Source organism: Colias philodice, chromosome 19, assembly GCF_061535455.1.
Source record: "Colias philodice isolate Cphi_HAF_F1 chromosome 19, ilColPhil1 Martin Lab GWU primary, whole genome shotgun sequence".
NCBI classification, from domain to species: domain Eukaryota; kingdom Metazoa; phylum Arthropoda; class Insecta; order Lepidoptera; family Pieridae; genus Colias; species Colias philodice.
This window is the reverse complement of record NC_143104.1, coordinates 4755639-4779267: the sequence shown is the minus strand read 5'-3', so window position 1 is coordinate 4779267 and position 23629 is coordinate 4755639. Positions and strand designations below refer to the sequence as shown.

General features: G+C 35.2%; 2 protein-coding genes and 1 long non-coding RNA gene across 8 annotated transcripts in view; 2 read left to right on the top strand and 1 right to left on the bottom strand.

The window, feature by feature from the left end:
• ATP8B (ATPase phospholipid transporting 8B) overlaps window positions 1-17436 on the top strand; it is a 58346-nt gene extending 40910 nt beyond the window's left edge. For 4 of the 6 annotated variants that reach the window (XM_089707686.1, XM_089707684.1, XM_089707685.1 and 1 more), the window contains 16 exons: window positions 301-440; window positions 1368-1517; window positions 2500-2679; window positions 2866-2976; window positions 3143-3319; window positions 4013-4184; window positions 4484-4588; window positions 4804-4956; window positions 5315-5444; window positions 6788-6919; window positions 7979-8130; window positions 8423-8646; window positions 14290-14515; window positions 15451-15554; window positions 15734-15907; window positions 16141-17436. In XM_089707686.1, the coding sequence (XP_089563812.1) occupies window positions 301-440; window positions 1368-1517; window positions 2500-2679; window positions 2866-2976; window positions 3143-3319; window positions 4013-4184; window positions 4484-4588; window positions 4804-4956; window positions 5315-5444; window positions 6788-6919; window positions 7979-8130; window positions 8423-8646; window positions 14290-14515; window positions 15451-15554; window positions 15734-15907; window positions 16141-16545 (2735 nt within the window). In that variant the 3' untranslated portion in view covers window positions 16546-17436. The remainder of the gene's footprint in view (window positions 1-300; window positions 441-1367; window positions 1518-2499; window positions 2680-2865; window positions 2977-3142; window positions 3320-4012; window positions 4185-4483; window positions 4589-4803; window positions 4957-5314; window positions 5445-6787; window positions 6920-7978; window positions 8131-8422; window positions 8647-14289; window positions 14516-15450; window positions 15555-15733; window positions 15908-16140) is intronic. The other 2 variants (XM_089707683.1, XM_089707687.1) reach the window with 2 other exon arrangements.
• A 1838-nt stretch (window positions 17437-19274) lies between these two features.
• LOC149479916 (uncharacterized) lies at window positions 19275-21087 on the top strand. Its single transcript, XM_089707137.1, has 2 exons — window positions 19275-20459; window positions 20543-21087. The coding sequence occupies exons 1-2, from the start codon at window positions 19396-19398 to the stop codon at window positions 21066-21068; spliced, it is 1590 nt and encodes a 529-aa protein (XP_089563263.1). The 5' UTR covers window positions 19275-19395; the 3' UTR covers window positions 21069-21087.
• Window positions 21084-23610, bottom strand: LOC149479915 (uncharacterized). Its single transcript, XR_016317109.1, has 2 exons — window positions 23548-23610; window positions 21084-23410 (listed from the first exon to the last, which is right to left on the bottom strand). It is a non-coding gene; the product is annotated as an uncharacterized LOC149479915 (long non-coding RNA).
• Window positions 23611-23629: the final 19 nt, after the last annotated feature.

The following is a 23629-nucleotide window of genomic DNA, read 5'->3' as shown; positions in this document are numbered from 1 at the left end:
GTACAGTCTACACTTAGAACATAATCGTAAACCTTTTGTAAAAATTAACGTTTATGTCATACAATGTGGAAGCGGACGCTAATCTATTAAAGTTAATTTCGTAATTAAATTACATTCGCAGCGAACAATGACATGAACGTTCGCATTGTGTCCCGATGGTAAATAATTAGTTGTTTATTTGCAAATAATGGATTGTAGGACATTATCTCATTAATTTCTATGTTTTTCATAAATGCTTCTTTATTTACAACGCAGTTTATATGACGTAGAGGCAATTTCATCATATGGATTAATTTTCAGGTCAAATCCAATACATTTTTTCGGACAAGACGGGTACGCTTACACAAAACATAATGACGTTCAACAAATGTTCGATAGCAGGAGTGTGTTACGGAGACGTCGTGGATGAACATACGGGAGAAACCATCGAACTCACAGACGTATGTATTTTTTTAATGTATTAAAACATTACTCTTTTAAAGATTTCTTTTAAGTAGATAGTCACGAGACAATTCCTTAGAGGTCACTGCATTTACGCATGTAGACTACTGAATCAAATTGAGCACCATAGTTTTGTTTACGAGCAAATTATACGATGGCACGATTTAGATATTATTCTTGATTTGCATGTTTTAAGATTCCATTAGTTATGGTTTGAAAAGTTGCAGAGTGATTTTGAAATTGTTTTGTGTTTGTTGACGCTTAGGACACGTTTTTGTTTTCAATACATTTCATAAAGTGTGTGTGTGTTCCTATGCCACTGTTTATTTGAATAAATATTTGGTTTGTAACGTTTGTACATGCAGCGATTCATGCACTCCATACACCGTTAGAGTTTAATTGGGAGAGCGTTGGCAACGTCGGTGCCGTAAACCGTTCACTAGACATTGTGTGCGACCCATTTGTTTGTTGATCGTTTTGAATTATAGCATGAAATACGCATATGTGATATCACAAATATATCATACAGACAGCACATAAACACACTTCAACATTCATATACTTTGTTTTGCCTTTTTGGATTACAATGCACCACATACAACTCGAATTTATAATTTTACTTTATGTAATACTTACTACGATTAAGAACGAAGTTATATAATATTCAATTGTATTGTATTTCGGCAATGTACTACTACTACTACTACATAGTTTATAATATGTGTATGTGTGAAAGAGATGGGTAGACATCCAGAAACCTACTTAGTCGTAACAGCCGATATGTCATAACATTGCAACAAGCGGCGGCTTCGACGTGTTTCCCAAATCATTGAAGCCGTATTATAGCGAACGTCAGTGGTGATAAGGAGAGCAGCGGTATATCGGAGTGTCCCGTAATGTCCGTAATGTGTGCGTGTATGGTTTAGCGGCGCGGCGGGCCTGCAGGGGCGGCGGGGGCAGCGGGGGGAGGGCCGGCGGGCCCCGCGGCGGGCACGCGCGCGCGCCTGCTGGAGCTGGAGCACGAGGCGGGCCGCAGCACGCCCGCCGCCGGCACGCCCGCGCACCGACACGCGCACGTACGCACGCTTACTTGTACCGCACCAACCCCCCACGAACTGTTGCGTGTTGCTCCCGACTTAACTATACGAAGTTACTTTGACAGTGTGAATATGTAGTTGAAACTGTTTGTAATACATTTATGGGAATTTTGAAACTTTAAAAATATGTTACATGAAGATAAGTGTGTAAGTCGGGAGCAATGTATATTAAAATATTTCTTCCTTCCACGGAAAACGGGTTAACTAGTGTGTAAAAGGAAATAAATAATACTAAGCTTGCGATTTCTATGCTGTTCCCCTAATGACTAATAACAATAAAATTTCCGACATCCTCCTATTATTAATTATAATACTAGTACACGTAAGACACGATTATCTTGTTCTTTTTAATGGAATGTTTACACGATAACATATTATATACGATTCTTAATACACATCATACCGTTTTAAATAATATATTCGATACATTTACTCTGTGTAATGGTGCTTTTTGTTTCCTACACATAATGCTTTGTATGTTTTGTATTGTTTGGTGTGTGCATGCAACGCTTTCTGGGTCACTAATTTTTGCCTGTAGAAATAAAAAGGATCGACTTTGTATGGCAGTTACCTTTTTTAAATTAGGAATAAGGAATTTGCTGGTCTCATGGTACTAGGCTTTGTGATGAATTTCTGCACAACGTGTAATGTACTTTGAAACTATTATTATTTATTAAGTTTTGCATAATTTATCATTAGCATCCAAGTAGATCCATTTGCGTCGATTATTTTATTGCTTATTGTCTGCAAAGGTACATTAGACTTGTGTGCTGTAATTTCCCACTTCAATCCTTAATTTATGTTTCGCGTATTAAAAAAGAAAAAAATCAAATTTATCTTACAGTAATTTTTCATCAATATTTCTATTGGCTGATACTTTCAATGTCGTATGTGAAACATAAAATTTGGTTAATCAATACTTTCCATTTAGCTTTTTGTAATATAATTCCTCTTTCCATAGAGCACAGAACCTCTGGATTTTTCTGACAATCCCGAGTACGAGCCGGAATTCAAATTCTTCGATTCGAAGCTATTGAAAGCAGTGAAACAAGGGGATTCGAATGTCTATGATTTTTTTCGTCTCCTTGCGCTATGTCATACTGTGATGCCGGAACAAAAGAATGGACGTCTCGAATATCAAGTAAGGGCTTTATAATTCCATTCATTTCAGTTATTTATTAATTATCACTATTATACTAAAACAAATCCATAATTAGGAATTATGAGAAAATTTAAAAGTAAGAATGAATTTTGTGTTATCTTGAAGTACATTGAACATAAAATAAATTATTTTTTATGTTATAATTTTTTTTAATATTGTTTCCAGGCCCAATCGCCAGACGAAGCGGCGTTAGTGTCAGCCGCGAGGAATTTCGGTTTTGTGTTCAGAGAGCGGTCGCCTAATACTATTACTATAGAAGTTATGGGTAAAACAGAGGTGGGTCAACCTTTCTATACATTTTGCAAATAAAAATATTTTTTTTATCTTTATTGTCCAAAGTTTTAATATAAATATGAATTTATGCCTAAAAGGGCCACTTCAGTTGATGTAGTATTTTTTGTGTAATCTTTCATAATATAATAAGATGTGATATTGTTTGCAGGTGTACGAGTTGTTGTGTATATTAGATTTTAATAATGTAAGGAAGAGAATGTCAGTGATATTGAAGAAGGATGGTGAAATTAGGTTATATACTAAAGGTGCTGATAATGTTATCTACGACAGGTTAAAAAGTAATTGTCAAGATGAAGTTAAATCTAAAACACAGGAGCATTTAAATGTAAGTATTGTTTATTAATTTTATTTTATTTATGGTTTTTCATACATATTTTATAACAATACTTATAACATATTTTATACATTAGTTAACAATTTATATTTATTAAAAATAATATCTAAATTGGTACATGATTGATCCTCCTTGGTTTAGCTGTAACATGTGCGCCAGAATGACACAATATAAGCTATACAAAATACATTCTTTCGCCCGTGCTATCTTCGGCGGGTGTAACCACGCGTTACAGAATATCGTGCTTTTATACTCAAAAACTAACGTGTGTGCCAAGCATACGTGTCAGAAGTGAAACTTCTTTGGCAAGATTCAGATACCAAAATCGTCACCTTACTCGACGGTATTGCCATGAAGCCATCTTTAAATTTTACTCTTAACGCGCCTAAAGAAGTTTCACTTCTTAAAAATGTCCAACTATAATAATAATAAGATAAAAAAATGTGTGCGTGTAGTAGTGTACACACGTAAGAAGTGAATCTTCTTTATGACCTTATTTTTCGTAAAATAATTTACTACATATATGCAACTTTACAGAAATACGTCGAATCAAAGATGGCGCGTAACGGAAGAATGTCACGCGTAACGAAAAAAATGTTACACTAATTTTTTTTCCAACCCCGATAAAGAAGTTTCACTTAAATAAAATGTTCCACTATAACAAGAGCTCCACTCGTATTGCAGAAGTTCGCGGGCGAGGGTCTCCGCACGCTGGCGCTGGCGTGGCGGCCGCTGGAGGAGCGCGGCTTCGCGGAGTGGAAGCGCCGCCACCAGGCCGCCGCGCTCGCGCTGCACGACCGCGACGAGCGGCTCGACGCGATCTACGAGGAGATCGAGACCGACCTGCTGCTTATGGGTATGATATACACTTGTAAAGTAAATTCCACCTTATTCCAATGAATTAAGGTCGGATTTACAATGCACTATGAGTTAAATTCTGATTTACAATGTGTAAAAAATTTGTCTCGTTATGAATGTTCGAAAGTCAATACTCAAGATATAAACGCTTCGTTTAATGTAAGGCAAAAAACAGTCTAACATCGTACGCGTGAGCATCTTGTGTATTTGTTCAGTTTGATACTGAAAATTACGTATAAATTTATTTATAATATTTTTATTATTTATCACGCTTTTATATTCAATTTTATTTTGTAGGCGTGACAGCGATAGAGGACAAGTTACAAGATGGCGTGCCAGAAACGATAGCAAATCTAAGCATGGCTGGAATCAAAATATGGGTGTTAACTGGAGATAAACAAGGTCAGTTGTAGAAAATTTAACAGAAAAACAAGCATATTGCAAATTGCGATGTATAAATATAATATGTATTATTAAAATTGATAAGTATCACATTTTATTTCACTTAGAAAAATACTTACATTGTAATACTCAAAATTTGGGCAGTGAACTTGGGAAATATCGAGGTCTTGATCACCATTTGAATAAAAAATTAAATTGTATATTATATTGAACAGAGACGGCCATAAACATCGGCTATTCATGCCAATTGCTCACGGACGACATGGCGGAGGTGTTCGTGATAGACGGCGCGTCGCACGACGACGTCGACCGACAGCTCGCCAAGTGCAGGGATTCGATACGCGTCGTCAACACTTTCCTGCCGCATGGTATGTGTGTATTTGAAGTGAAAACTTCTTTAGCGGCATTGAGCACTTTTTCTGTAATGGGTATAAAATCTTAAACTCACGTCAGGACAAGATCGTGACCTGATCGAAAAAGCGTAACACGGATACCATTCCAAAATATTAAACATGCTCAACGTTAATAATCAAGTTTTCATTTCTGCCGGCACTCCCGGAGTTATTGCATGCTATGCCTTCAAGCCACACCTCCGCGCCCGTCGGAGTGGGGAGTGTGAGGTTTTTCGTTACGCAATTTCTGGATTCTAGAAGCTATGCAATAGCTTAAAATGTTCATGTAAACAACACAGTTCATTAAACCATTGCAATATTATGTGCATTACAGGCAGCACAGACCCAAAGAGCCGCGCGGCGAACGGCGCGGGCGCGCGCGCGTCGCCGGGCCGCGCCGCCAACGTGAAGCTGAACGCGCCCGCCGTGTCCGTCGTCACATTTAGGTGGGGGCTCGCGCAAAGGTACCCGCACACGCGCCGCCGAGACGCTTCGCCTTCGCCTTCGCCTTCGCTTCTGTGTCTTGTTACTGGAAAAAAAAAATTGTCAAAAAAAAAAATTTTGCGTCAAAGAGAGAAGGGATAGGTTGTTCTGTTGTTGGGCACGGTTCTATGCCTTTTAAAATGGTAAAAAAGAGTTACTGAAAAAAAGGGGGTTATAAAATAGATAGGTTGTCATATTGTTGGGCAGTGTTCGTGTTTTAATGGGAACTAGAGTATCAACAGAAGTATTATGATAGAGCAGTCGAGACAAATTACAATAATTGCTCTTCAACCACTTCAACGAGCTGGCAGTACCGTACTTCTCTTATTTATTATGAGAAATAAATATTGTTGAAAGCAAAGCCAAGAATCTCTTTATGATAAAAAAACAGTTGAAATATTTTATAGTATAATAAAAATACAGTAACAGGATGAGATAAAACCTAACGAATAACAATGCAATTGTAAAGCAATTCTTACCAGTCTATATTTCTTTTCTGTCTTCAATAACTGAAATGGCGACTATCGATCCGTGCACTCTACTTCCTGCGCACATACACAAATAAAAACAACATTTAATACTTAATAAACTTCATCATCATTGTTCTTTAAATCAATTAACATACTGAAAATGTTATGTTTTAATTTAAGGCCAAAGTTGTTGTGTCAGCTTTAGCCAAAATTGTTGTGTGTTTTATGGCTTAAAGTTGAGTCCCAAGGAGGAAGGAATATGCATGTGAATTGAAATTGTCGGAGAGTGTAGTGTATCAATTCCGAATTTTATTTTTGTAATGGATAAGCACATACAATTTTAAAAATTATACATTTATACAAATTTCATACTATTATAATACATGCATATTCCTTATAATAAATGTCTTAAGGGTAAAATGTATTGTGTTTTATAAATTATTCGACATGAAACAAATCGAATGCTTTTGAGGTATGCCTTGTTATGTTCCATTAAATATATGTATTATATAAAAAGTGATAATAAATATCTATATGAAGTAGTAAATGTCTATGTTGATAATAAATATCTATGTAAAGTAGTAATAACTATATAGTGGACCAACAACTGTAAGACGATACTTAGTTGAGAAACAATGTGCAAACCGTCACTTTGACCGCTATGATAACTTGCCCACTCCAATTTCTATATGAAATTCACCTCTCTGTATGACTAGAAAAAGTTTACGAGAAAAAATGTACTCAATTTAGATTTGGTAAAGTGGTCATATATTTTTTATTGACTGGATATATCTGTTGTTTAGTTGTACATACTTATATTTTTTTATTTTTTCAACGGTGACGTCATATTACAGCAACGAGTACGCACACGGTGGCGCGGGCAGTGCGGACACACACGAGCACAACAATGATGATTCTAACGGTTTTGCGATCGTTGTCAATGGACACTCGCTTGTACACTGCTTGCATCCAAAGCTGGAGGAAAAGTGAGTTGATTTATTAAAAAAAAATGTTTGCGTGTACTAGTGTACACACGTAAGAAGTGAAACTTCTTTATGACCTTATTTTTCAAAAAATAATTTATATGAAACTTTACAGAAATACGTCGAATCACGCGTGGTAGGGATAAGAAAAAGATGGCGCGTAACTGAAAAATGTCACGCGTAACGAAAAAATGTTACACTAAAGGAGAATGGGCAAATTGGGCCTGAAACTTGGGCTAAGACCAATACACACGAAATATTGTTTTTGTGATAGATCATTACACATACCTTACGAAAAAAATAAAATAAAAAAATAAATCAACCGGGTTCTTGTACAGTCAAGGCAAAAAGTTTTATTCATTTGGCTATTATTTTGCGCACAATAACGGTGTTTTTAATTCGAGTGAAGTAAGTATAAATCTAAATGTCACTGGAGTGACTGAGTTTAACCACAAAAAACGTCTAACTACGTAAACACGGTATAGGTACCTGTTACAAAACATAATATTAGTGTATTTCGCTTATTAGAAGGCTTAAGATTAGTACGTATTTGTAAGTGAAAGTTAATTGGAGTAACATAAAGATATTGTCATTGTCTTATAACAGTTATTTATTGCAAAAAATATTATACACAAAGAAATAAAACTTGATGTGACTGTTCAAAAACCCGGTTGATTATTTTTTTATATATATTTTTCCCGTTATGTATGTGTTATGATCAATTATAAAAACAATATCTCATGTGTATTGGTCCAACTCAAGGGTTCAGGCCCAACTTCCATAGTAAAATGCCCATTCTCCTTTATTTCCAACCCCAATAAAGAAGTTTCACTTCAATAATATGAGTACCTTTATGAATATATTATTATTATTTTTATTCAGCATTTTTATTAAAGTTGAATTATTTTTTGTCATATCGCTAATTTTTACCAAAAACGTGGACGTAGTTTTAATATAACTCTTAATCAGTAAATTATTCTCAAATCACAGCTTCCACGAGAGCATCGAAAAAATACTGATTCAGGTACTATTAATTTACCAATTTTTTTTATGATTACCTAGGTTTCTAGACGTTGTATTACAATGTCGATCGGTGATCTGCTGCCGAGTAACGCCTCTACAGAAGGCCATGGTGGTGGAACTTATCAAGAAGAGCCGCAGAGCTGTCACACTCGCTATTGGAGACGGAGCTAATGACGTCTCTATGATTAAAGGTACATATATAAAATTTACCTTTTAATTATACGAAGTTAAGAAGTTTGAATCAATTTGTTTGAATAAAAGCTATGCTTGAGGATTCTTTAAACTTCAATGAAGATTTTGAATTTATCATTTGAATTTTAAAACTAAATAAGGTTAAAGTTATAAACTTTTTAAACTTATTGGACACATCGTTAAATTTTTATAGAAACAAATTAAACATTAAATCATGTGGTTTCCGAAATTATTAAGTATTTTTTATTCACTTGATAGTGGTAACGCTATACATGAAATTTACTTTTGCAGCCGCCCATATCGGTGTCGGTATATCCGGGCAAGAGGGAATGCAAGCGGTACTAGCGTCGGACTACTCGATAGCGCAGTTTCGCTTCTTACAACGACTATTATTGGTGCACGGTCGGTGGTCGTACTACAGGATGTGCAAGTTCTTGAGATACTTCTTCTATAAGAACTTTGCGTTCACCGTGTGCCACTTTTGGTTCGCGTTTTTCTGTGGATTCAGCGCTCAGGTAATAGATAACCACGAATATGAGTTATATTATAATTGTAAGATGGGGGAGGTTTTGGGGATAAAATATAAGATATGAGATTCAAGATTGAGATCTGAGATATTTATTTCTTAACTATATTGGGATTAGATGAGATTGAGTTTTATGACGCACCGCACGGTGCGGAATCCGATGGCGAACTGAACTGTGTGTTAAAACTTAAAATAATAATTAATACAATATAATAAAATATGCACCATCGACGCATTGCATTCCGGGAACATGTACCTATTGTCTGTACGATTAGGTAATCGTACATGTTCCCGGGGGAGAAAAAGGTGAAGGTTATTAACTTGATGAAAGATGAACTTAAAACTAACAAGGTGATATTACAATTTTGTGTCTATTTACTAAATGATTGTGTTAGTTATGACTTATGATTACAAGATGAAGATACAATAATTATAAGATTAAGATACATTTGTTCTTTACGATAGGGTTACAAGATTATGTTACAATTTTTTTTTATAATAGCGTTACAGAGATTCACTTAAGTTGGGAAGCGAAAACACTCGAAAGATCTTGTTTATTTACGCGCACATCACACGCACTATTTCACTAACACTTATCACATAATCACTTTTCACTGGGGTTGGAGGTGGCCGGGCGGGGACCGCGACACTGGTCGCAGCCTCCACCGCCGGCTCTGCTGAAGCTCGTTGACGAAGCAATTGTTTCCAAAACGTTATTATTTCCACAAACAACCACAACAACCAGGATTCCAATTAAAATATACTATACAGCTCCCATATCAAACGAATCACTCATAATTAAAATGTTATTATATATGTATTCCAATTCGCCGAACTCGTGCTCAAGCTGTAATATTATAGCCTCGCATTGTGTTTAAATGTTCTCTTATCATGGGACATATTGTTTTGAGATATGAATTCTATGTTTTCGAGGTTTTAATTTCTTCCTTATCATAGTCGGTAGATTCATTAATAGTATTTATATCATAGTATTTACGAAGGTAACAGTGATAGCTTAACAATAGATCGTTTCATAGTAAGATAGTAAGATAATTATAATCATCACATTATTTTATAATGTAATCTCATCTTGTAAAGGGATCAAAGATTTTCGATATTTCGGACAAAAATTGTCGCTTTGTAGGATTTGAGATAAATTCCGCCGTAAGCCCGTACTTAAATTGGCGCCATCTAACAATTAGGATTTGAAGGTCTTGTTGCAGATTAGGCGCTCTATACATGACATCATTAAAGGTTAATAATTCATTTAACGTTTTCGAGGATGCTTCGAACACAATTCGCAAGGCTGTAGTTGATGACACCGCGCGTAAGGTGCGCGGTAGGTGGCCACTGGGCCTTAAGTCGGCGTGCGACACACAGGGTATCATATATCTGAGTTCTTTGTATTCCGATATGAATAGCTTATTCTCGCGTCCTAATTGACGTTGTTTTATTAATTTCTTTTCTAATTGCATAAATTAGGCGATACATTTAAGATTTTGACGCACCCAATTTTTCTTCGAAATTTTCTTTTAAAGGTCTTCCTGAGATAGATTTAAAGTAAGATTTAGAGTAAGGTACATCCTTCATTTCCCATAACTGCTGGATGTTGCTATTTAAATTAAGATTACATTGATATATTCATTTTTACGGGGTATTTTTTAAAGTTGAGATTTGTGAGCCCTGATCTAGAAGCGCTCTCGTGTTAAGGGGAGGTCCATCTGCTGCTTGAACCTTGATAATTGCAGTAGCTAGTAATAGGTATTTCGCTGGGGTCACATGGAAGGGATACTAATGTGTTCATATTTTCTTGTTGCTGGCGTAAAGGTTTCGAATGAGCCCCGTGTAACCTTGAACGTGAGGCTTCCGGTGTCATATTCTGTGACGCGAAACATTCATGTAAAAGGGTATTATGATTTTTATTACATTGCTTACACAATATCTGTGAAAAGCATTTCATTCCTTTGTGGTAATGTAGGCAGTTGAGGCAAAGTTTCATGTTTTCAACCGTTTTTCTTCGCTCATAAGGATGCATTTGTAATAACGTCGGACATGTATAAAGGCGATGTTCGCTAGAATTGCACATCGGACACCGCTTGCGTTTTACATTTGTTATAATATTACTGGAATACGTTCTTTGTGAAATAGCATGATTTGTAAAATATGGATTATTAAAACTCTGTTTAAATTTATTATCATAACTTTTAGAAAATGAAGATTGATTATTCAAGTTTCTTAAATGTGTATGCTGATTGGATGGTTGATTAAATGCTTTTGTTGTGTAGCTTTCATGCTTTTTTCGTGAGGTCTCTAGAGTCATAAACTTAGTTTCTAAATACTGTAGAAAATCTTTCAATACAGGAATTTCTCTGGGCGACTTTAAAGATAGCATATAATCATTGTATGTTTCTGTGTCTAACTTTTGAGATAATATACAAACAAGAAAAGGGTCCCAAGATGACACGTTAATTCCAAGGTTTTCAATTGCATTAATGCTCTCATATGTAACATCATGAATCCGTTTAATATGTTGATACGACTGATGTTGAAGATTAGGGATATTTAAGAGATTATTAAGATGAGATGTAAAGATTAATCGTTTATTATCATAACGATGACTGAGAATATTCCAAGATATGAGATAATTGTCGGAGCTGATTTGGAGATGTTGTATCATTTTTTCAGGCTCGCCCTTAACTTTACTCTTAAGAAACTGTAACTTGTGCATTAGACAAGGACGGATTATTGTGAATAGTCTCCGTAAATAGATCTTTAAACGAAACCCATTGCATGTAATTTCCTTCGAATGTAGGCAGCTCTACTTTTGGGGTTGATTTTTCGATATGAGATAGAGAATACATCTTTTTATTAATATCTGTTTTTAACTTATAGTAATGTTTTTCATAATTAGTAAATTGTTCTTCATATTCAGCGTTCGTTCCGCTCAATTCATTTTCTAATTCCCAATGCAAGGTATCAATTGCCGACCAGCGGATTTGCAAGGACTTTAGGATATCCTCAAATTCCCACTTTTCCGACATAAGATCAAGATTTATGTTTGAAACAGTTCGCAAAAATGCCTTAAAATTGGTTGTTTGTTTTTTCATAAGCTCTTCCGTTTTATTCATATTAGAGATATTGTTGGGAGGTTTTTCTTGATATTCATGAGAGGTTGACGGGGTTTGAAAGGTTGGAGGTTGTAATTCAGGGTTTTCTAAAGATTTATAATTTTGCAAGGCTGTCTTTATGTTATTGTATTTTTTCTTAATTTGATCATATCTATTGAATGCAAAATACTCATGAGAGTGATCGTTAAAAGATAGAAGTATCATAATATGGTTGTTGTGGAAGTCTACAAAATATTTTTCTAACGTTTCTAATCGTCTTCGTATATAATCGGGAGTCTTTCGTTCCGCTCCATCCTTTTTAAAGTTTATGTGTAGCTTTTCCAATGCATCTATTAATTGCTCTTGGGTAGCTAAAATATCCTCCATCGACATGTTTGAAAATAAGAGATAAAATAACAAAACCTTACTTGGTTAGCTTCAAGTTAAGCTTACGCCGCGCCGAGATGTGAATTATTCCGTCGATGTGTAGAGATGCGATGCCTTTCCAGGGCACCAGGGTTGAGATATGTAGATGTGTGGTGCCTTCCTAAAGCACCGAGGTTGAGGTGCGGTGTCCCCCCAAGACACCAGGGTAGAGATGTGAAGATATGTGTGGTGCCTTCCCAAAGCACCGAGGTCGCTATGCGATCACGGAAACCAGAACCACGCACACAAACACAGCACAAAATTTATGCACACTTTTTGTCCCGGTCCCGCAATTCACCGTTTGCTCGAAGGACCAATGCAATGGGATAAAAGATAAGATATGAGATTTGAGATTGAGATCTGAGATATTTATTTCTTAACTATATTGGGATTAGATGAGATTGAGTTTTATGACGCACCGCACGGTGCGGAATCCGATGGCGAACTGAACTGTGTGTTAAAACTTAAAATAATAATTAATACAATATAATAAAATATGCACCATCGACGCATTGCATTCCGGGAACATGTACCTATTGTCTGTACGATTAGGTAATCGTACAATAATGAACAATGATATTATATATAGAAACAAGAGGTAGATACGTCATCAACGCACCAAAATTGCTTCCGTGAATTGGTCCTATTTGGGACCAATGCAATCAGTCAGATTGTCACCGGTCCCAGTGAGCGCATGTGCCGATAGGTACATTAAAGTTGGCGAAAATGTCGAAAATGTGCAAAAAAATAAAGAAATATAAAGGAATATCATATCACAGGAAAATATATTAAATTATTACAGTTTACGAGTAAAAATAACAATTTACAATTCTTTATGAATGACACTTGCTTGACACTTGTATTGAAATAATGAAAGGGATAAAACATTGCTTCAATCACTAGTGTGACAAAGCTAGCGTACACTGTGTTCAAAGATTATCATGTAGATACGATTATTGAAAATAGAACGGGTATTTTATTAATTTCGATTTGGGTAAATACTTGATTATTTTTATATTTAAATCCACACAGTGCTTGTAATTGACAAATGTATCTATTTATTAAATACAATGAAGTCGTGATGGCAAAAATGATGTTGAATATACGTATACATTAAAGAAAAGATTATCGCTACTGACGAAAAATGCTATTTGCTTTTCTGTAAATAGCTATTGAACATAAATTTTATTTGTGTTTTAGACAAAAAAGGCTTATACTTCATCCTTTCTTTTATTTCATCCTTTTTTTTCATCTAGGCGCCACTATTATTATCCTATTACTTATATATCCTACAAGTTGGAATGATGACCTTGACCTTGACCTTGATGACGGATTTCGGGAACTGCCTTTTTACTTGTGCAGGAAACGTAACATCTATAACATTGAACCTTCTGTGTCCTTAGTCTATGCCAATTACCATGGCAACTATTTGTTTATTTATATTTAATTGGTGCATTCTTATGACTTTTGCTTACACCTGCGCGGAAGTGACAAACTATCTTTGTCTTTTTTGTTTATATCATTTTATTAGAGCCATCTCTCTTATACAGTCTGTGAATGTAATAAATTAAATAAAATGATACTTGTATTTGTGTGTGCCTGACACTGCCTATGAAGCATTTTTTTTGGATATATTGTGAGTATATAACGTATCTATACATAAAATATCATTGATAATGAAATCCAAATCCATACAAAAAATAGCGATCAAACACGATTTTATACAATACTAGCGGTCCGCCCCGGCTTCGCCCGTGGTACATATGAAAAATAGATGTTGGCCGATTCTCAGACTTACCCGATATGTACAGAAAATTTCATGAGAATCGGTCCACCCGTTTCGGAGGAGTATGCAGACTAACATTGTGACACGAGAATTTTATATATAAGATTTGCTTAGTTTACTTTTCATCATATCATATTATCATAAAAAATAATTACAGTTGATTGTAAAAGTATGTTGTGATTAAGTATATAAGTTTATTACTTCTTAAAAAGGAAAGTGTAAATATGTGAAATCTTTTTAATTTAAAAGTTCATTTTTTATTAGTTTAGGGCTAAGAAATGCTTATCCATTAACATCAATCATGCATTCCCAGACGGTGTTCGACGAGATGTTCATATCGGTGTACAACCTGTTCTACACGTCGCTGCCCGTGTTGGCGCTCGGCGTGTTCGAGCAGGACGTGTCCGACGCGACCTCGCTGCAGTTCCCCAAGCTGTATGCGCCGGGACATACAAGCGAACTGTTCAATAAGACGGAGTTCATAAAGTCCACGCTGCACGGGTGTTTTACATCGCTCGTGCTGTTTCTCATTCCTTATGGTGAGTTTGGTGTATGTCCATGTAAACATGCTTTTTTTTTTTTGTGTGGTGTCTCTCAATGTTAGCCAGAAGGGCTTCTACATTTTAACGCGGACGCGGGGGTGAACTGAAGGTTCACCCTGGTAGCGACATGCACAAGGGCGTCCCCCCTTGACGGGGACCACGAACCTCGGCTTGAGCTGTCGCTTGAGTGGAGGAGGCCAGAAGGGCCCTAATCGGACGGGATGTAAACATGCGTACACGCGTACATGTGCACGCACATTTTCACACGTCAAGATTACACACATTGTTACACGAGACTTTGCTGCATTCATAAACAAATAATGTCGTGGCCATATTATCGTAGATTTGAAACAAAGAAATGATCGATCATTTCATGAAATGGTTGAATGTCTATTGGCGACATCATGATGTGGTTTGAGCATATCAATGACTAGCTGAGCCCCGCGGTTTCATCCGCGTGGCTCAGCTCCTATTGGTCTTATCGTGATGATATATAGCCTATAGCCTTCTTCGATAAATGAACTATCTAACACCGAAATAATTTTTCAAATCGGACCAGTAGTTCCTGAGATAAGCGCGTTCAAACAAACAAACTCTGCAGCTTTATAATATTAGCAAAGATAAGAAATCATTTCTCGATATGGGCAACTAAACGCGCGGTTTTTTCATGAAATGGTCAAAACGATGTGTGACGATTTAACGATCTGGTCAAACTAAGTTAAGGCCACATCATGAAATGCGACCATTTCATGAAATGATCAAATATTTCATGAAGTGAGCAAATCTACGATATGGCCACGACATATACACGAAAACAAAAATGAAACTGAACTTTGATGGCAGTTTTGTTTTCATCGGGAAAATCATGTTATGTTATAAATGAAAACTTTCGTTTTTATTTTTGTATATTTTACCCTATTTTTTTATTTCAGGTACTTATAAAGATGGATTAGCGCCTGATGGCAAAATCCTATCAGATCACATGTTGCTGGGAAGTGTCGTAGCTACGATATTAATTATAGACAACACGACCCAAGTAAGTATACTACTTTTATTGTATTTGAGTAAATGTTTTGAGTTTTCTAACATTTTATTTAACACTTTTAATTTTAAAATCTAAACGTCTAAGATTTTTCAAATATGCAATGCATCATAAGTGAATGAACTTAATGATCAAAACTTTCTTAATTACTAATGTTTTACTCTATATTGCAGATAGCGCTAGACACGACGTACTGGACGGCGTTCAACCACATCACGATCTGGGGCTCGCTGGTGTCCTACTTCGTGCTGGACTACTTCTACAACTACGTGATCGGCGGGCCCTATGTCGGCTCGCTCACCGTCGCGCTAACGCAAGCCACCTTTTGGTTCACGGCTGTACTTACTGTACGTACTTGATTATTCTTTTTCAGTGTCATATTAGTTTTAATCGAAGTATATTTGCACACATTCAATATGCAAGATATTTTTAAACTTTATTTAGTAATTTCATCTATACTCAATTAATGACGTTGCGTAAACACATTGAGAAGTGTGTGAAAACTTAAGCATTTATTAAACTGAAAAATATAATTAATAACATGTGTTAATCTTATTAACGAATAATATTGACGTATCAGATGATGATCCTGATGGTGCCGGTGGTGTCGTGGCGGCTGGCGTGGTCTCGGCGGCGGCCCACGCTGGCGGAGCGGCTGCGCGCGCGCACGCGCTGGCGCCGCTCGGCCGCCGCGCCCGCGCCGCGCACGCCGTCCGCCCGCCGCGCGCGCCGCTCCGTGCGCTCGGGCTACGCGTTCGCGCACCAGGAGGGCTTCGGCCGCCTCATCACCTCGGGCAAGATCATGCGCCGCATCCCGCACGCCGACGCGGCGCTGTCCGCGCTGGCGTCGCTGCCGGGCAAGTTCCACCCGCGGCCCTCCACGCCGCCGCCGTCCCCGCCCTCGCCCGCGCCGCCCTCCCCCTCGCCGCCCTCCCCGCCCTCGCCGCGCGCGCCCAAGCAGGACCTCGACTCGGTGGACTTATGAGTGCCCCCGAGTGTCAGTATTCGAAGCGATCTCGCGGCGCCGCCGTCCCGGCCGGTGTTCTTTAAAAGACGAAGCGATGTTTGTAAATAGAGCGAGTTACAAACCGTAATTTTTAATAGACGGCATAATGTCGTCGAAACTCATATTGTGATAATGTTAATAGTTAAAGGATTCGTATTATATTATTGCCTATATTAAATTATATTTGTTGATCGAGAGTATATATTGATAGATATTTATTATGGTACGTACTAAGATTACTCTTTTATATCGGAAGATCGTAGCCGTTTCCCATTGTTCCTTTGTGTAGACGACGTAGTTTCGTTAAGCGCGACCCATCGATTAGTTTTTGTTAGATCGTCGACGTCGAATGAAACAGTATCGAAAATTATATTTAAGTGATCGTGAAATTGTTACCAAAATCGACGTATTTTTGTTTTCTTATGTATTTAGGCCCAGCCTTTCGGTTAAACCTTAGTCATTTTTAGTTTGTTAGTTCACTCCTGAGCTTAATGTTTTGTATGCTTTTTAATTATTGTCGTCTGTGTCTGGATCTTAGTAAAATGTGCATTTAAAATATCGTCAATGTAGTGTGTAGTTAAGGTAGGAACACATGAAGTATGATTGATGTTATTTAAAATATAAATTTATTTCTAACAATGACTGCTTTTACTTTAAATGATAATAATTAAAACATGAACAAATCTTGACATATCTGTTATATTTACTGTGTTGTCATACTATAGAAAAGCGATTTGGAGTTGGGTGTCATATTGAAATGTATAATTTCTGTGTGTGTGCGATGTATCATGTGTCATTTTAACTACATACAAGTGCGATCGATATTTGCTTTGGTATCAATCTTTTTTAATAAAAGTTACTCTCTTAAAATTGTTTATTATTACTATCCTGATTCCTGTCTGTCCATACCAGTAAATTGAACATTCATTTTATATTCCTCTTTTACCCACAGTATATCTCTTACTTCTATGAAAGTACATGGAAGTAGTATATTGCAATACTAATAAAGAAAATCCATTTTTATAACTATAGCTTTCCGCTCGCGACTTTGTATGTCGTGGCCATATCGTAGATTTGCTCACTTATAGAAATGAATGGGAATGAGATATTTCTCTGGGGCAAAAAGTAGCCTGCGTCACACTAACCTCCTAACTGTTCCCCGACATAATAATTATATCATGAAACCTGTGAGACTGAGAGAAAGACCACAAAAATAAACACACTTGCATTTATAACATTAGTAGCAGATATATCTACGAACGAGTTTGCATATTTATTTATTACATTTAAGCGCGTCACACACGGTGAAGATTGTATCTTAAGATACTGTTATATTTTATATTACAGTATCTTAACGCATCCGGTATCAGCGTTCGGACCATCATTTTTCTTTTTGTCATTGCGTACTAAGACTCCTGTAGAACCGCCATCCTGTTACAAATGACCCACAAAATTTCGCGTCATTTGTAACAGGATGGCGGTTCTACAGGGGTGGGTGGTACGCAATGACAAAAAGAAAAATGATGGTCCGAACGCTGATACCGGAAGCGTTAAGATACTGTAATATAAAATATAACAGTATCTTAAGATAAAATATTATAGTATCTTCACCGTGTGTGACGCGCTTTAGTACAGATATAATAAACTAGCTGTGCTCAGCGGTTTTACCCCCAGTGCTCCGCTCCTCTTAGTCTTAGCGTGATGATAGCCTTCCTCGATAATTGGGCTATCTAATATCGAAAGAATTTTTCAAATCGGACCAGTAGTTCCCGAGATTAGCGCGTTCAAACAAACACACAAAATCTTCAGCTTTATAATATTAGCATAGACTAGCTGTGCCCGCGACTTCGTCCGCGTGGCATAGTTACTGCATAGTAGTTGCTAACACGTACTACCATAATTAAATTATAAGCGTTTTTAGATTATTTTACAGTAAAGAAATAAAATAAGTAATAACACAAAAGAACTAATAGTAAAATTTATTACAAAACTGAGCTAAAAAACAGGTACAAAATTTCCAGGGTGTGGCTATCCTCTCGCTCCCATATCCTACTTTCACAGACTTTCAATTTTTCCCTTTCACCCCTAGTCTTTAGTAAATGTGTGGTAAATGGCAGAACCGATTTTGATGTAAACCATGTCTAATTGTACCTATATGTACACGTCATATATCTTTGATGCTCCATTTGGATTATTTATTCCCACTTGATTCCCACTATACTTACTTGCTCTGTGCTGTACTTCACACTTAGATCATTAATGATCTAAGACTTCACACGTTCGATATCCGGCTCCGTTATCGATATCGAACCGGACAATGTGAAAACGCTCATATACTGTTCTGTGCTCATATATAACACACTAGCTTTGATTAGCTTTTCAGAGAAAAACCCGTTCCCGTAGGATTTCCGGGATAAAACCTATCCTATGTCCTTTCTCGGGTATCAAAATATATCTATACCAAATTTCATGCAAATTGGTTCAGTAGTTCAGGCGTGATTGAGTAACAGACAGACAGACAGTTACTTTCGCATTTATAATATTAAGTATGGATTAGATAAGTGCACACATGACACGATCAAAAATATTAAATAAAAAATTCAATTCAATATGAATTTTAATTTATAGCAGTATTATTAATTCTTTTGAATCTTGATCAAAGTCAAAGTTTTTGTCAAAGTCTTGAAAGTCATCTGTCAAGAAAATGTCAATCCAACGTGGTTTGTTATTGTGGTTATTATCAGCTTCTTCACACATTTTTCCATTTTTCATATTAAAATCGATTTCAACTTAGTATTTTATATTTCTGTGCATAATTTCTAATACAAAATGAATGAAAATTATCAAGTCGTACCGTGGTTTAATGCTGAAGAATGGCATGAAGTCTATAAAAATATATTCTCTGATCAAGCAACTTTTGATAGTAAGGAAAAAGCTTTAAAAACTTTATTTATATGGAAATCAAGATGCCCTTCCCTAGCGTCTGCAATAGAATCAACCTTGTCTTTACTCGAGGTTCATCTAAAGGATAGGTCAGATGATTGTGATATGGTCGATAACCAATTATTGCGGCTATCTTACTCATCTGCTATTATGAGATTTGTAAATCATATGTTTGACGCTGACGCTGCCAAAAACAATAGTTTGTATCAAGTAGCTGAAAAACGTGGTGTTCCCGATTGGATTGTAGATTTAAGACATGATACAGCACACAGCAATAATTTACCTGCTCTGGAGTTACTGAGAGATGCAACTTCAATTTGTTTACGATGGTTGAAAAATAATTACTGGGATATACATTCAAAAGGTTTAAGAAACTCTGTCATTACTAATGAAGTTCACATGGATTCAATAACAGAAGATCAATTAAAAGTATTCATAAATTTTTGTATTTCATTAAGTTTTTCATCACATCCTAAATGTAATACAAAAAATCTGGCAAGTATGCCTGTAGATATGCAGCAATCATTAGTAAATGATGCTCAAGAGCTATTCTGTGGAAAAATTGATTTATCTAATTTAAAAAAAGTTTCAGTAAACAATCTTATGAATTACATACAACCATATTCCAGAAACTTTTTTAAGAAAGTTATCAAGGAGGATCTATTTGAAATACTTTTGAATGATGAGTCTTACTTTTTGTCTCAAGATATTTATGATGTAATGAGTAAAGGTAGTAAACGCAGAGGACTTGATAAACAATATGTGAAATGTTTTGAATTTTTATTGAAACTTTTGCACACACATGATATGATTGAAGACTTGATACTGAGACTTATAAAAATAACTGAAACTAAAGAAGACAAAAATAAGTGCCAGCTGGCGGCTAAATGGGTTTCAGCAATATTGAAGGCTTTACAAAGGTCACAGAACTTTTTGAAAGCAGTTAAAGAGTAAGTTTTTTTATGGCATTAGGTAACATGTTTTGTTTTTTTTTTAAATTTATTTTTAATGTAATATCTTTATTTTTTTATAGGAAAGGATTAGAAGATACCCAGTCTAAGAAATCAAAGGAATTAATTTCATTATTTCATCACTGGTTTCCAAATGAGAAATCAAGTCCTTTATTGCTGAATCTTTGCAAGCCAGTGCCATCATCTTTAACTGACATTAATTTTATTAGATCAATTATTTCAAACTATAATCCCTTTTTAAATTACTTCATAAATGATCTCTTACAATTGGTGACACCAAAATTACCTCCACTAGCCTTGAAACAAATTTGTAAATTAGCCAAATTGATAGCTTCACCAGAAATGTTTCCAGCACAGTCTACCAAGATTTATACTGTTGATGATATAAAACTTAGTGACACATCAAGTGAGAATGGGATACTCGTGTGCAACTTGGATGGAAAAGAAAGTTTACCAAAAGAGGATGAAGCCGAAGATAATCTAATCTGGGGCATTTGGAAGAAAGCTTCAAAAAGTCAGGCCTGGTCGACTTGTCCCATCGGCATCCTGCCTTGGCAACAAACACAAAGTGTAATGGATATTGATTAAATAAAACACTTGAACTTCACAGCAGTTGTTTATTTTTCAATTTTTGTAGTTTGTATATAGTATAATGTTTTGGTTACATTTTTATAATCATTGTATTGACACATAATAGAGACCTAAAAATAAAATGAATATACATAATATTACTATAATACAAGTGCCATTAATGATTATTAGAAGCTAAAACAAACTTTACAGTAAAACTTAGAAATTAAAATTGGTGATATCCTTCCCTTATGATTGGTCCATGTAGAGGAAAAATGTAAATGACATTTAACTACAAATTTGTAAATGGCAGGAATATCAAATTAATATCAGTTCGAAAAGTTTTACAACTAAAATGAAGAATTTGCTACATGCTACTGATAAATACGCTTTAGAATTAATTATTTTGTTAAAATTTGTCAAACAGTTTTTTTATGTTAGGCACCAACTTGCAACATCAGAATCATTGAAACTGTTACAATGAACGATTACTCTTCTAACAACTAAAATTTAACTACTAGCGTGTACACTACGATAGGATAACTGGCTAAGTAATTCTTAACTAGATCTATTTACAAATTTATCTACACACACTTCTAAAGTGTCGATAAATGTTACACAATGCCACATTGCACTTAGACATATGACATCCAATTATGAGTATGTTTATTGCATTACTAAGAAGACATTTTGTAGCACTAAAATATTTGTTAAAGCATTTGTATAAAAGCATTTTATCAACATGAGATTAAAATTTGAAAGAAAGTTTATGATGTATAAAAACAATGAAATTATAACAAAAGAGCGCTAAAAGCAATTTCAAAGGCACACAAATTATGGTTATGACACAACCCCAATAAAACCTTATTGAATTCTTTCGTAAAGAAATCAATAATCAGAATTGATATTTCCTGGCTAAGCATTAATTAATATAAGTAGTTTAAAATTATTCAGATATGCAATGTTAAAATGGAACTTCTTAAAATTATATTACAAAATAATACCTGTGAGATTCACTTTTTCATTTACTCAAAATCGCAATTACAAATAATACTTTATAAAAATTATTATATTAATAGCAATAACAAATTGAGCTGTAAATTAACGATACAGGTACCTATTTGATTTCACAGAGTTATTCGTTGTAAGTAAATAGAGTAGTTTTAAACTAATTACAAATGGATACAATATTTGTGACTTAACAATAAATTCAATAGCTTATCAATAGACAGTCTTTTAGATTATGAAAGTGAATAAAATACAAGGTACAGTCGGTAACAACTGATCATCCTGCTGAAGGATATTAGAAAATTTTATTAAACTGTTACAAACACGTTTTATACAGAATAGAGAGTTATTATTTATATCTTCCAAATATGCTGTTACAAAAGGAGTCGCCTTGGCGAAAAGGTTCATATCTAGAATACGATATCCAAGATTTAATATTACAGGTAAAGTATGTTACAGATAACAACAACTTTAGACACAAACACTAAACTTGAACAATCTAATATAAGAGCACTAACATTTAAATCACAATCAGGCCCAATTTACATATTATTTACAAGAGAAAATATATCATAAAATATAATGTCAGTGCAACATATTTCAGTATAGGAAAAATTAATATATAATTCTACAATTTTACGGATACACGCCTACACTTTACGCTAATTCAGATTGTTTATAATTAACAAGCCTACGCGATTAAGCTCATTACACTTCTAAGTACCAAAACATATTGTATGTAATTAAGCAGTTAGGGAATTGTCAATTTTGATAAATTATAAAAAACATCGTTGAATTGGCAAGATATCACATTGCCACGAAAATAACAATTGTTTGGCTTCGGCACCAAATAAAAACAATATAAAAATGATATGTAAATTAATAACTTAATTAAAAATTCGTTAGTTCTTAAACGCAATAAGTCGCTAATCGTTTATAATTATTTGTTTAAATATAATTCGCATTGTTACCGTATATATCGTGAACAAAAAAAATGCATTTTATTTTCATTGTATCCTGGGATTAGGTTTAAAATATTCCAGCCCTCTTCATACTGTGTATTCGTTTTACATCATACATCACAAAAATTAGACGCGAAACCTGATGGTAAACTTTCAACGACCCATAATTATTTTCAACAATTACTATTAGAATCTAAGTCGTAAATGTCTTGACCGCTGTATAATGTGATGATTGTAGGACAAATTGAAGAAGGTCCCAAGGCACCACTATTTTTGAATATTTTACTACATGTAGGTTTAGATTTTTATACTTTCTTCGTCTACTCACTAAAAACTACTTTACTGGGTATGATTTTAACCAAATTGTCTTTAATTTTTCTTAGAATGGAACTTTTAGATAAAACTTAAGATTTGGCAAATAGAATACTAAACTACGACAGGATCTTTTCAGGCCATAATCGATTTCTGTTGAAAATATTTTAGCGTAGTTTATTCTTAGAATTATGTTATCATTATCTGCACAATACTTATCGTGTTTTTAAATAATATTTAGCACGTAAGAATGTTATTCAATACTAAGTTCCTAATGATAATGACTAATGAATGATA

What these genes read in the sequence shown, in the direction of transcription:
- LOC149479916 (XM_089707137.1), top strand. Translation starts at nt 19,396, where the DNA reads ATGAATGAAAATTATCAAGTCGTACCGTGGTTTAATGCTGAAGAATGG. An exon ending in TTTTTGAAAGCAGTTAAAGA is followed by an intron (nt 20,460 to 20,542) that starts GTAAGTTTTTTT and finishes ATTTTTTTATAG; the next exon opens with GAAAGGATTAGAAGATACCC.